The sequence below is a fragment of the Geotrypetes seraphini genome, chromosome 10, assembly GCF_902459505.1.
Source record: "Geotrypetes seraphini chromosome 10, aGeoSer1.1, whole genome shotgun sequence".
Taxonomy (NCBI): domain Eukaryota; kingdom Metazoa; phylum Chordata; class Amphibia; order Gymnophiona; family Dermophiidae; genus Geotrypetes; species Geotrypetes seraphini.
Genome location: NC_047093.1, coordinates 132,761,719 through 132,776,262, shown reverse-complemented (window position 1 = coordinate 132,776,262; position 14,544 = coordinate 132,761,719). Strand labels below are relative to the sequence as shown.

At 44.9% G+C, this 14,544-nt stretch overlaps 1 protein-coding gene across 1 annotated transcript in view; it reads right to left on the bottom strand.

The window, feature by feature from the left end:
* LOC117367625 (sodium/hydrogen exchanger 10-like) overlaps window positions 1-14,544 on the bottom strand; it is a 301,595-nt gene that overhangs the window by 17,282 nt on the left and 269,769 nt on the right. Inside the window, exon 25 of the mRNA XM_033960369.1 lies at window positions 10,487-10,557. Within this exon, the coding sequence (XP_033816260.1) occupies window positions 10,487-10,557 (71 nt within the window). The remainder of the gene's footprint in view (window positions 1-10,486; window positions 10,558-14,544) is intronic.

Genomic DNA, 14,544 nt, shown 5'->3' with positions numbered 1-14,544 from the left:
CTCGAAGGAGTCATAGATTGAGCGTACCATGAACTTCCTGAGCTGAAGGAGGGTGGAAATTTGTTGTTGAAACAAAGGGACCTTGCGTTCAGGGATGTACTTTTGCAGAGCAGAAAGTTGTTGTACCAGATATTTCATATAAAAAGAAAAATGAAATGAATAATTGTTGGCTCTGCTAGCCAGCATGGCATTCTGGTATAGGCGCTTTCCAAATTTATCCATTGTTTTGCCCTCTCTGCCAGGAGGGGTGGAGGCATAGACACTGGAACCATGAGATTTCTTGAGAGTGGATTCTACTAGGAGGCTCTCATGTGGCAACTGGGGTTTATCAAATCCCGGGATAGGGATGACCCTGTATAAACTGTCCAGTTTCTTAGGGGCACCTGGAACAGTAAGGGGGTTCTCCAAGTTTTTATAAAACGTCTCCCGCAGAATATCATGGACGGGGAGTTTGAGAAATTCCTTGGGGGGTTGGTCGAAGTCCAAGGCTTCCAAAAAGGCCTGGGACTTCTTGGAGTCGGACTCGAGTGGGATGGAAAGAGCCCCAGACATTTCCCGAAGGAATTTTGTAAATGAGGACTGCTCGGGCTTGGAGGTGGATTCAGCCATGGAGGGTTCCTCATCAGTGGAAGAGGCATCCTCCTCGGTACCGAGGGGGGATTGCTCCCATAAGTCAGGGTCCCTGACGGCCGGCTCAGCATGGCGTGTTTTAGAAAGGGACTTGCCAGACCTCATGGATACGGTGCCGGGGGATGAAGACCGGTGCCGATCTCTGTCCCGGGAGGAGTGGTGTCGATCCCGGTCCCGAGACGATCGATGTCGATCTTGGGTTCGGGATGGGTCCTCCGCCGTGCAGGTCTGTAATGTGGGCTGTGCCGATAAGACCGGCATCGAAGTATTCATCGGTACCGAGGGGGTGGCCACTGGCGTAGTGGTGCGAGGCTCGGGCCGGACCGGTACCGGAAGGAGCGGTGCCAGCAGGGTTGGGAGCAGTTCCTGAAGCTGGTGCTCGAGTTGCTCCTGTAGTTTAGTTTGGAGGATGGCCGAGATACGGTCCTCCAATGGGGGCACCGGTACCGTTTTACTTTTCTTCGGTACCATAGGTGCCGCTCTACGCTCCGGCGATGAGGAGGCCGATGAAGAGGCACTCACCGTTATCGGAGCGGAGCGCTTACGGGACTTGCGGGACGTCGGAAGGACCGGTGTCACCGCCGTGGCTGGAGGGCGCTCAAGGGAAGTGGAAGGCTTCTTAGCTGGCTTACCTGGCGCCATCGACCCCGCAGAAGGATCAGGTGGTGTCGATGTTGACGGTGCCGATTTCGGCGGTGCCGTCGACGTCGGGGTCGGATCCATAGCAGAACCGGTGCCGAAGAGGAGATTCTGCTGAATTTGTCTATTTTTAAGTGTGCGTTTTTGAAGAGTCGCGCAGCGGGTGCAGGTGTCAGCCCGATGTTCCGGACCCAAGCACTGTAGGCACCAGTTGTGTGGGTCCGAAAGGGAAATCGGGCGTGCACACCGCTGGCACTTCTTAAAACCCGGCTGAGGGGGCATGAATGGGAATACGGCCTCAGCGAAATCAAAGCCGGAGGCTTGTATGATGGCAACAGGCCCCGCTGGGGCCTGTTGAAAAATAAAGGAAAAAATAAAGTTTTTTTTTTTTTTTTTTTGTAAATTAGACAGAAAGGAAAAACCCGAAGGAAAAAAGCAGAAAAAATCAAAATAACGCGAGCGGGAAGGCAAAAAAGGAGTGTTCAACAGCCGTTGAATACCACATGCGTCTTCTTCGCTCCGCGGAAACGAAGAAACTGGAGACCACGCACTCCTCCGTCGGGCGGGAAGGCACTCGCGCATGCGCGGTGCGGCCAACTAGAACTTTCTAGTTAAAAAGGTCCGTACCGGGGCTCCGTCGGTGACGTCACCCATACGTTAAGAATATGCTGCCTGCTTGTCCTGGGATAAAAGACTGTTCATCTCTTGTATTTCCTGGAAGAGTGTACCACCATAAAGTCATGCACCTGGGCAGCCAAAATCCATGCAAGACTTACACCCTTAATGGCGAGATCCTAACAAGAACTGAAGCAGAACAAGACTTAGGGGTGATCGTCAGTGAGGACATGAAGACTGCCAATCAAGTGGAGCAAGCTTCCTCCAAAGCAAGGCAAATCATAGGTTGCATACGCAGGAGTTTCGTCAGCCGTAAACCTGAGGTCATTATGCCATTGTATAGATCCATGGTAAGACTACACCTGGAGTATTGTGTGCAATTCTGGAGGCCGCATTACCGTAAGGATGTGCTGAGACTAGAGTCGGTCCAGAGAATGGCCACCCGGATGGTCTCGGGACTCAAGGATCTCCCGTACGAGGAGCGGCTAAAGAAGTTACAGCTCTACTCACTCGAGGAACGCAGAGAGAGGGGATATATGATCGAGATGTTCAAGTATCTCACGGGCCGTATCGGGGTGGAAGAAGATATTTTCTTTTTCAAGGGTCCCACGGCAACAAGGGGGCATCCGTGGAAACTCAGGGGCGGGAAACTGCACAGGGACACCAGGAAATTCTTTTTCGCTGAAAGGGTGGTTGATCGCTGGAATAGTCTTCCACTTCAGGTCATTGAGGCCAGCAGCGTGCCTGATTTTAAGGCCAAATGAGATAGACATGTGGGATCTATTCACAGAGTTAGGTAAGGGAGAGTCATTGGGGTGGGCAGACTAGATGGGCTGTAGCCCTTATCTGCCGTCTATTTCTATGTTTCTATAAAGAAGCCAAGAAATAAAAAGCAGCATTTCTAGTCAATTGTCGACTGAGCGAAGAAGATACAATGGCAACAATATAATCGTGTAAATAAATGTGTAATGTGCTCAAATTTTGAGGCTCTACATCAGGGGAGTCCAACCTTTTGGCTTCACTGGGCCGCATTGGCCAAAAAAAATGGCTCTGGGGCTGCACAAACGTGCAAACGCTGCAGCAAGACAGAGGAGGGAGCCGGCAAGATGGTAAACATCGAAGGGCAGCAGAGGAAAACACTGCATCACCCTCGACCAGGGCCGCAGGTTGGACACCCCTGCTCTCGGGAATGTTTGCATCCACTTGATATGTTATACTGTTCAGCTATCCTACCAACTTATCCTAAACAATACTACGCCACACTGTTTGCCATACCACAGTCCTCATGCCATGTTTGCCACACAATGTTTACTGTTCCATGTCTTCCATGCTATGTTTCATCATGCACGCTTGCCTTACCTTTTTTGCCAAATCATTTTTAATTATTTAAAAAAATTTATAGTCCGCATATCCCACAATTCTATGCGGATTACAAGAAAACATCCAAAATATAAACAACATGCACATAACAGTTTACAAAATAAAATAAAAGCATCCTTTTTTTAATTTATACAAATTTAATAATTACAATATCAGATGATACCAAGAAAAAAAGGTATCTTACACATAGTTAACGGTGTTTATACATACAAACAAAATTCCATTCCAAGCCCACAACAATGGGAAGACATGCTACTATTTCTAATTACAAAAAAATAAGAAGAAAACTAAGAATTGGTTCTTGATTCATTCTTGTGAATCTTTAACCAGTCCCTACTATTTGGGACTCTTACATCCTCCAGTTTCTCAGTGGTGAAAGACATTTAAAGGAAAAAAACAAACCCAACCTCATTTCTGTTCTCTAGCTAATAAGAATTGTTGCAATTGAATGGGATCCCAAAATACATATTCAATGTCTTGTAATTTAACAAGACATTTACATGGAAATTTTAAGTAAAATGATGCCTCAAGAGCTAAAACTCTTTCCTTCTTAGTTGCGCAGCTCTTGAGACATCGGGAAAAATTCTGACCAAATCTCCACAAAATTTCGTCAACCTATTTTTGAAGTAAAGTTTCATTATTAACATTTTATCTATCTCACTCATGCATGTTATTTACCAGTGTGGACCTACTCTGGATCACATCCTGACTATCTTCCAGAAACTCTGTCAAATTTATTTCATTAGTAACCAGATGGTCCACTTCCTGGGCAGATTGTATTTTTCTTTACGGAACATAATAGTAATTATTTATTGGGAAATTTTCCGCATTGGGTAATCCCAGTACAGTCAAACCTCGGTTTGCAAGTAACCCTGTTTGCGAGTGTTTTGCAAGACGAGCAAAACACTCAGCAAACTTTTGACTTGCAAACCAAGTGTTGACTCGATTTGTGAGCACCCCCCCCCCCCGATAACCAGCATTGCTTCCCCCCGCTCGCAAAGGCCCCCTCGCTCCAACCAGCATCCCCCCACTGCGCGAACTGGCCCTCCCGCCAGTACAACTTAAATTTACCCACCTCCCCGTCTAGCACCGACACCGGAACGCAGGCACAGCTCGTGTGCCTAGATCTTCCGGCTTCCTGCTTCGGGTCATAGACAAAGCCTTTGTCCCGGCGCGCTTTTGACCTGACACCTCCGGCTTCTGCCTGCCTCCCTGCCTTGAGCATGCATCTGCGTATGCTCAAGGACTTATATTCTCCCTCTCGCCGAGAGGCGCGCTTTGTCTATGACCCGAAGCAGGAAGCCGGAAGATCTTCTAGGCACACGAGCTGTGCCTGCGTGCCGGTGCTGGTGCTAGACAGGGAGGTGGGTAAATTTAAGTTGTACTGGGGGGGGGGGGGCGGTTCGCACGGTGGGGGGGGAGGGCGGTTGGAGCGAGGGGGCCTTTGCGAGCGAGGGGGGGGGAGCGATGCCGGTTATCGGGGGTGGGAATGTATCAAAGCAAGTTCCATTATTTCCTATGGGGAAACTCGCTTTGATAAACGAGCATTTTGGATTACGAGCATGCTCCTGGAATGGATTATGCTCGTAATCCAAGGTACCACTGTATTTCTTTTAAATATTTCCTTAACAGGATTTCAGGAGACAATAAATGAGTTACTGGGAAATTAACCAAGCGGAGATTTCTCGCTCTAAAGACATTTTCCATCATTTCCATTTTAGAATGTAACACCGTAGAATCCTTAACAGCAGATACTGAGACAGCTTGAAGTGTATTTATTACACATTAAAATAATCAAACTCATCAGGAAACTATGCCTGTGACAATACAACGTTCCACCTTCAGCAGCACTATTTCAGTGCACAAAACCGTAGTTTCAGCCCTTTCCTCTCATATTAGGTTAACCATGCTTTGCCATGCTATGTTTTACTGAACTATACTCACCATACCATATTTTATAATATGTTCTACCATGCTTACCCCCCTCCTTTACAAAGCTGCGCTAGCGTTTTTAGCGCCAGTGGTAACAACTCTGATGCTCACAGAATTCCTATGAGCGTTCGAGCTGTTACCACCACAGCCGGCACTAAAAACGCTAGCAAAGCTTTGTTTTTGGGGGTGTTTTGTTTTTTTTTTTATAAATCTTTATTCATTTTTCATCTTACAACAAGTGCATAAATATTAAACATTTGACAATAAATACATCACTTGAAATTCTATCAGGCAACAAGAGGACAAAGACATGGAATTAATCGAGGACATAGAGACCATCACACTACGCGGGGACACAGTAATGCTAGGAGACTTCAACATGCCCGATGCAGATTGGAACACACTCTCCGCGACTATGGATAGCAGTAAAAGAATATTAACCTCCATAAAGGGTGCACGTCTCAAGCAATTGGTATTGGATCCCACCAGGGACCAGGCGATACTAGACCTAGTACTCACCAACGGAGATAGCGTCACGGAAGTCTCAGTAGGTGATACACTGGCCTCCAGCGACCATAATATGGTATGGCTCAACCTCAAGAAAGGTTTCCCTAAGACAAACACAGCAACAAGGGTTTTCAACTTTAGAGGCACAGACTTCAACCGCATGGGAAATTTTGTCCATCAGGAGCTACATAAACAAGCAAAATCTGACAATGTGGAGGATATGTGGTCGTCTCTGAAGTCCACCCTACACGAAGCAACAAACCGATATATAAGGACAGTAAGTAAATGCAGGAGAAACAAAAGACCCCAATGGTTCAGTAAAGAAATTTCAGACCTAGTTAAACAGGAAAAAGACGCATTTATCGCCTACAAACACTTAGGAAAACAGGGGGCGCAAAAGGACTATCTAGACAGATCTAAAGCTGTCAAAAAAGCAGTCAGAGAGGCCAAACTCCGAATGGAGGAAGAGCTAGCACGGAAAATTAAGAAAGGGGATAAATCTTTCTTTAGCTATATTAGTGACAGGAAAAGAAACAAAGATGGGATAGAACGCCTGAAGCAATCGGACAGCAACTTTGCGGAATCAGATTCTGCCAAGGCAGAACTACTAAACGAATACTTCTGTTCAGTCTTCACCCGTGAAGCGCCGGGAGCTGGTCCACAGCTACAGACGGGAGATAACCAGAAAGACCCGTTTCAAGATTTCGAATTTACGCCCAGTAGCGTCTACAACGAACTATCAAGACTCAAAGTAAACAAAGCCATGGGTCCGGACAACCTACACCCCAGGGTGCTCAGGGAGTTAAGTGAAGTCCTGGCAGAATCATTATCTGTTCTTTTCAATCTTTTCCTACGCAAAGGAAGAGTCCCCTTGGACTGGAAAACCGCCGCCGTAATCCCACTCCACAAAAGGGCTGCAAGACAGAGACAGCAAACTACAGACCAGTGAGTCTCATGTCTATAGTGTGTAAACTCATGGAAACACTGATCAAACGGAAGCTTGACACAATCCTAGATGAAGAAAACCTATGTGATCCACACCAACACGGGTTCACCCAGTGTAGATCCTGCCAATCTAATCTGATTAGCTTTTTTGACTGGGTTACTAGACAACTGGATGCCGGAGAGTCACTGGACGTGGTATATTTGGACTTCAGTAAAGCATTCGATAGCGTCCCTCACCGAAGGTTATTGAACAAGCTGAAATCGATAGGATTAGGAGACACTCTAACTACATGGGTTGGGGATTGGCTGAGCGGTACACTTCAGAGGGTGGTGGTAAACGGTACCCCATCCGAAGCGTCGGACGTGATCAGTGGAGTGCCGCAGGGCTCAGTCCTGGGCCCGATTCTATTTAACTTATTCATAAGAGATATGACGCAAGGACTTAAAGGAAGGGTATCACTGTTCGCCGACACCGCCAAACTTTGCAACATAGTAGACAAAAGCTTATTACCTGATAATATGACACACGACCTACTGCTGCTGGAACGATGGTCAACTACTTGGCAGCTAGGCTTCAATGCTAAAAAATGCAAGATAATGCACCTGGGTAAGAGAAACCCGCGTAGAACTTATGTACTAAATGGTGAGACCTTGGTTAGGACCACGGCAGAACGCGATCTAGGGGTGATCATTAGTGAGGACATGAAGGCTGCCAATCAAGTGGAGAAGGCTTCCTCCAGGGCAAGACAAATGATGGGATGTATCCGCAGAGGTTTAGTCAGCAGGAGACCTGAAGTCATGATGCCATTATACAGATCCATGGTGAGGCCTCACTTGGAGTACTGTGTTCAGTTCTGGAGACCACACTACCGAAAGGACGTGCTGAGGATCGAGTCGGTTCAGCGAACGGCCACCAGGATGGTCTTGGGGCTCAAGGATCTCACGTATGAAGAAAGACTAAAAAAATTGCGGCTGTACTCACTTGAGGAAATAAGAGAACGGGGAGACATGGTTGAAATGTATAAGTACATCACGGGACGTATCGAGTCGGAAGATGATATCTTCTGGCTCATGGGACCTTCGACCACCAGAGGGCATCCGCTGAAAATCAGGGGAGGGAGGTTTCATGGCAACTCCAGGAAGTACTTCTTCACCGAAAGAGTGGTGGATCATTGGAACAGACTCCCACTGCAGGTGATTGAGGCCAGCAGCATGACGGATTTTAAGAGAAAATGGGATACTCACGTGGGATCTTTAAGGGAGTGAATTCATGGGGGGAGATACTTGGAATGGGCGGACTTGGTGGGCTATAGCCCTTTTCTGCCGCTTTTTTTCTATGTTTCCGGAGTTTGTCATAGGGGAAAACACCCTCCAGGGATTCAAGACACAGTTAGACAAGTTCCTGCAAAACCAGAACGTACGCAGGTAGGGCTAGTCTCAGGGCGCTGGTCTTTGACCTAAAGGCCGCCATGGACCACTGGTCTGACCCAGCAGTGGCAATTCTTATGTTCTTAACTAATAAAATAGTACGCATTTAATTTTCCCCACCACCAAATTTCTCCCCCCCCCCCACCCGGCTACTTTTTCATGCCACCTGGCTGGAAAAAAATATCTGGGGAGAACACTGGTAATGCATATAATTAATTGGCAATTTAATCTTAATTCTGATGTTAACCTCAAGTTTAATTGGATAAAAATTGAATAAATATTATTTTGATTAAATTATATGTCTGTGTGCATGAAATACCCTGTATGTTGGGACGTGACACAAATCCACATACTCAACCCACACTGCTTCTTGTGATCCTGGCAAGACACTCATTGCTCTAGAAACATTAGATAGATTGTGAGCCCACTGGGACAGACAGGGAAAATGCAATAAATTCATTAGAACCATTCTGAGTTCCCCTGGGAGAACGGTATAGAAAATTGAATAAATAAATTTGGTTCAAAGATAATCCTGCATAAATTGTGTTACAACAATCTAGTTTTGAAATAAATAACGCCTGTATCAATGTGTGTAAAGAATCAAAATCCAAACAATCTCTAAGAGCTCTTAGAGAATGTAAAACAGAGAAATCAGATTTTACTACGATAGATATTTGCTGATCAAACCAAATTCCTAAATATTGAAAACCCAAAACGGGTGAAACAGATTGATTTAAAAGTATTAAAATTGAAGTAGGGGAACTCAAGGATTCTGAAATCAACAGGATTCAATTTAAGTTTATGCTGGAGTGACCAATCTGCAATTTCATTAAGACATTCCTGTAAAAGGTGAAACTGGAAACAAAAGTAAAATATCATCTGCATACATATAAAATCTAATATTAAATGACAGCATGAGTATTGCAAGTGGACTAATGAAAATATTGAACAGCATGGGTGAAATAATTGAACCCTGCATTGATGCTGAGATTCATCAAAACCTGTCAAAACCCAGAAAGAACGTTTAGAAAGAAATGAAGAAAACCAATCCAGAAATTCCAATTTGCTTTAAACAAGTTATAAGAAGTTTATGATGGTTTAATCAGCAAAAAGCCCCATTCAGAAACCTGGCAATGGCAGGGTGAGACGCCAAAGACTAATGACTGTCCTGGGCTCTGAAAAAGAGACTGGGACTTGAAGGGATGCCACAGTGAGGTGAGAACCACAGAAATTGGAGTGGAATACTGCTCCATCCATTCTTGTTCCATTCTGGGCTAGAGAAGCTGGCAATAACTACTTCCTTTGTGTATTAAAGCTGCACACTTGAGAGTCATGCTTGTAAAAGCAAAGTGACCTGGGTCCTCCATGGAGACTAGACCCCAAGAAAGCAGGTCAGGAGGGGCACAGAAGACACAGCAGATCTGTGTACCATGGCCTGTGAGGCCAGTCTGGAGCCACCAGAATGACATGGCCCAGTTGGGTTGCTATCCACTAAATGACTCAGCCTATCATGGGCCAGGAAGAAAAGACATAAAGGAGAATCCCCTGAGGCCAACAAGAACATTAAGACTTTTGCTGCTGGGATCAGATCTTCAACCAAAGAATTAAGGTATCTTCTTGATCAGTGCTATGGCCATGAGCCTCAACTGGTCCATAAGTTAAGCCGGCCCTACTTATAAGATGTACACAGTGCACAGAAATATATTACATCACATTAAAATACTTGTATTCCACAATTCCAGTTCACTTCAAATTAGATAATAAACTCTAGGCCTGTGGTCTCAAACTCAAACCCTTTGCGGGGCCACATTTTGGATTTGTAGGTACTTGGAGGGCTGCAGAAAAAAATAGTTAATGTCTTATTAAAGAAATGACAATTTTGCATGAGGTAAACTCTTTATAGTTTATAAATCTTTCCTTTTGACTAAGTCTTAATAATAATATTGTCATTCATAGCTAAAGAAACATATGATCAAGAAACTGTTATATTTTACTTTTGTGATTATGATAAACATACCGAGGGCCTCAAAATAGTACCTGGCGGGCCGCATGTGGCCCCCGGGCCACGTGTTTGAGACCACTGCTCTAGGCCATCCCTGGGAAACTCAAAATATTATATCAATTAAAATTAATTTATTCGTTTTAAATTCTTTATTCATTTTCGCATATTACAAGTGTATTAGATAAAATCATATGAACTTATGAATACACACTTGATTAACTCTCATATAACAAACTTCTTAAGTATGTTTTCAATTCTTTCCTAAATACTACACAATCCCTAATTACTGCAGACATAGTATTCCATGGAGCTTGGTAGGATAAAGAGGATGTTAATTGTTTAAAAAGTTCCATGCTCGTAATACTTGGAAATATCTGAAGTAATTAGTGCAATTAAATTGTAACTTACTGATTCAAGGAGTCGTGGTACATTTATAGTATCGTTTGCTCTGCTGAATCTACGCTGACTGAATTTTCCTCCTAGGAAAAAAGAAGAATGTAATTAAAGTAGAAAGAGTACAATACCCACCCAAAAATAGCCTTACTGGGTCAGACCAATGGTCCATCTAGCCCAGTAGCCTGTTTTCACGGTTGCCAAGCCAGGTTGCTAGTACTTGACAAAAACCCAAATAGTAGCAACATGCTACTGATCCAGGGTAAGTAGTGGCTTCCACCAAAATTATATACAGGATGAAAAAGAACCTATACTTCCCCATCGCTGTCTCAACAATAGGGGCGCTGAACCCCCTAGCATCTGGTAACTATGATTTGGGTTATTCTTACCAATGCGCATCAGTTTGCTTTTGTCCTTTCTTCATATTTCTTTGATGGCTGACTGTTTAGCCGTATTTTATGTTTTGTTTATTTTTTGTTCCCTACTCTATTTAATTTTACATTTATTTTAAACTTTTATTGTAAACTGCTTAGATTTACCTTTGGGTTTATATTTGCGGTATATTAAATAAATTGAACTTCAACTTGAACATTTCATCTGCCATTTGGACATTTGGGGGCAAATTCTATATACGGCGTCCCAGTTATAGGCAGCGGTAGGCATCCTACCACTTTTTAATCAGCCAATTGGGATACACATTTAATAAAAAACACCCCCAGGCAGGCAGCTGTTTTCACGAGCCCCGGGAGATGTGTAAGGTTGCCTAAGCTCACCCAAAGCTAGGTATGGGTGTGGTTTCACCCAGAAGTGGACTTAGGCGAGCTTAGGTGACCATAGGCATCTCCCTAGGTGCCTGAAATGTAGGCCAGCAAAATGCTAGTCTACATTTCAAATAGATGTAGCTGTGATCAGTCTGGTGGCCATGACAGGGAACCCGTTCCCCCGTGAAGTTGACTGGCAGGAGGGAACTCCAAACCCCCCCCCCCCGAATATCCATGGTAGGAGGAATGCTACCACTTCAGCAGGAGAGATGCCCACTCCCTCCTGCCACCATCCCTGGGACATCACCCCAAAATCCCTCTGCTGCCCCCAAATGCCCCTATACCTTTCTCTGATGGCCAGCAACTAGGATGCGAACTTTCTCCTGCTGCAGGCCCACCTCCACAGAATGATGGGCCTTCCGCTTCCTGGTGCATCCTGGATTGGAGGGGCCTTAGGCACCTGGGACAACCGGAATCTTAGGCTTCTCTCCCAGTGCATTAGGCCTCTCTCTCAATCTTAGGCCTCTCTCCCATGGGGGGTGGTCTAAAGGATCTGGCCAATTCGAATCTTAGGCCACTCCTTATGCCCCTCCTTGGTGCATCTCAGGATGCACCAGGAAGGGGAAGGTCTGCCATTCTGTGGGGAGTGGGCATTTCTCTTGCCAGCCATACGAGAAAAGTACAGGAGGTGTTTGGGGGTGGCATAGAGATCTTGGGGGGTTGAGGGATGATGGAGCCAGCGGCAGGAGGGAGTAGGCATTCCACCTGCCCAGGGGTATCTCAAGGGGTGGCTGGAGGGAGTGGGCACTCCTCCTACGGTGGACATTGAGAGGGGGCTTTGGGGGTTCTGACCAACTTTGATGGTAGGAGCAGACTGGATGGAAGGAAGAGAATGACAAGATGAGGAAAACAGAAACCAGATGACAAAGGTAGAAAAAAAAATCTATTTTTTTTTTGCTTTAGGATAAAGTAGTATTGTAGTTGTGTTGATAAATGTTTATAAATAGAAAATAGAAATAAGGTGATCCTTTTATTAGACTAATTTTAATACATTTTTGACTAACTTTCAGAGACCAAATTCTCCTTCCTTAGGTCAGGACAAGATACTGTAACAGGAGTATACTTTACTAATCTGAGGAAAGAGGTTTTGACCTCTGTAAGCTAATTTAAAAATGTATTAGTCCAATAAAATGGTATTATCTTTTCCATTTTGTTAATTTGAAATGTGATTTCTCTTTTTTCAAATTTACATCTGCTGTCTTTATATTTTGTACAGTATTAGGGGACATTCACCACTGTTTCTGTGGTGTTGCATTGTATGCAGAGCCTGGCTTCTTTATGGTTAAGTTTTTGTATACATGCAGTAAAACCTTGGATTGCAAGTAACTTGATCGGCAAGTTTTTTGCAAGACAAGCAAAACATTTTATTAAATTTTAACTTGATATACAAGCAAGGTCTTGCAATACAAATAGCGCGGTTTGCGAGTGTTTTGTAAGACGAACAAAACACTCTTGCAAATCGTACCTCGCAAATCGAGCATTGACTCCATTTACAAGACCCCACCTCTGAGAACCGGCATCGCTACCCGCGCCCATGAGCCCCTAGAACCAGCATCGCCCGCCCGCCCAAACCCATACCGTGATCTGGCACTCAGCACCAACCCATAGGACATGCTGGTGCCAGAAGAGCCTGCCGCTTGCCACTGATCTCTGCTGGGCTGGACATTGAGCATCTGCGCATGCTCAAGGCCTTCTGGCTCCGCTCTCTCTGAGATTCTTATGAGATTTTTGGAGAGAGTGGGAGCAGAAGGCCTTGAGCATGCACAGATGCTCAAGGCCCAGCCCAGCAGAGATCAGCGGCAAGCAGCAGGCTCTTCTGGCACCAGCACGTCCTGTGGGTTGGTGCTGGGTGCTGGTGCCAGATCGTGGTAAGGGTTTGGGCGGGCGATGCCGGTTCTCGGGGGTGGGGTGGAAGTACGCCAGTGGTCTCGGGGATGGGGGGGGGGGTCTTTTTGGGATGTGGTGGGGTGAAAGCGAGCAGCGCCGGTGGCCTCGTGGGTGAGTGTGTGTGTGTGTCTGTCTGTTTTTGGGATGTGGAACCAATTATCCCAGTTTCCCTTACTTCCTTTGGGGAAATTCGCTTTGATATACAAGCACTTTGATTTACGAGCATGCTTCTGGTTCCACTGTATATACAGTATATACACATCGCATCATCACAATTGAGCCGATGGTTCTTTTCTCTCTGACATTGCAAGATTGTAGTGACTGTTCTAAACAAAGTCTTGCAATATGAGTATATACAGTATACACACATCACATCATCACAATTGAGCTGATGGTTCTTCTCTCTCTGACACTCCGAGAGTGTGGTGACTATTTGAAATGAGCGAGGTCTTGCAATACAAGTACTTATAGCATTTTGTATTAAAGTTTTGGATTACAAGCATGTTTTCAGAACGAATTATGCTCGTAAAGCAAGGTTTTACTGTATTTCTATTTTTAACCCTCCCCCCCTTTTACAAAAGAGCAGAAGAAGTTTTCTTTGTGCCACTGGCCAGTGCGCTGAATGCTCTGCACTGCTCTGAAAATGGCAGATGACCTTTAATATGAGCAAGTGCAGACTACAGCTACATGATACAGGGTTCCACATTAGGAGTCACCACCCAAGAAAAGAATCTACCTGTAGGTGGTATCATTGAAAATACATTGAAAGTCATGTATCTCATTCATTACTTTATATTGTTGCTATAGCATAAGAAACTCATGTGGTACTCAAATTTATCCTATACCTGATATCTGCGCTAAAAGGAACTATATAACAGATGTATGGCGACAGCTAAGAAATCAAGGAAACGGAATGATAGGAATTAACAGGAAAGAATGGAAAACAATGATTAAAATGTTATAATGTTCTATTGCACCTTGAATACTATTTGCAATTCTGGTTGCTGCATGTGATGGGGTAGAGTCACTATCATCCTAATCACCTCTGAAAGAAAGCTGAATGGAGAAGCCCTATGCTAAAATCAGCTGGGATTAGGCTCTTCTCAGCAGGTCAAGCAAAGCAAGCTCATTTGCAGGTTGAGTCAAGTTAGAACAGATCTTATCCTGAGAGAAGTAGGAGTTTACAGACAAGACCTGGAACCCAGAAGAGAGAGAGAGTTCCTGGCAACAGGAACTCTTAAGAGCAACCCTGCCTAACCCCCAGTAAACTCAAACCTGAATTGATTGGTGACCAGTGGGTCCACGGGGACCAAGGAACCAGGAGACCTAAATCGACTGGTGACCAGAAGTGAATGGTAGTGATCA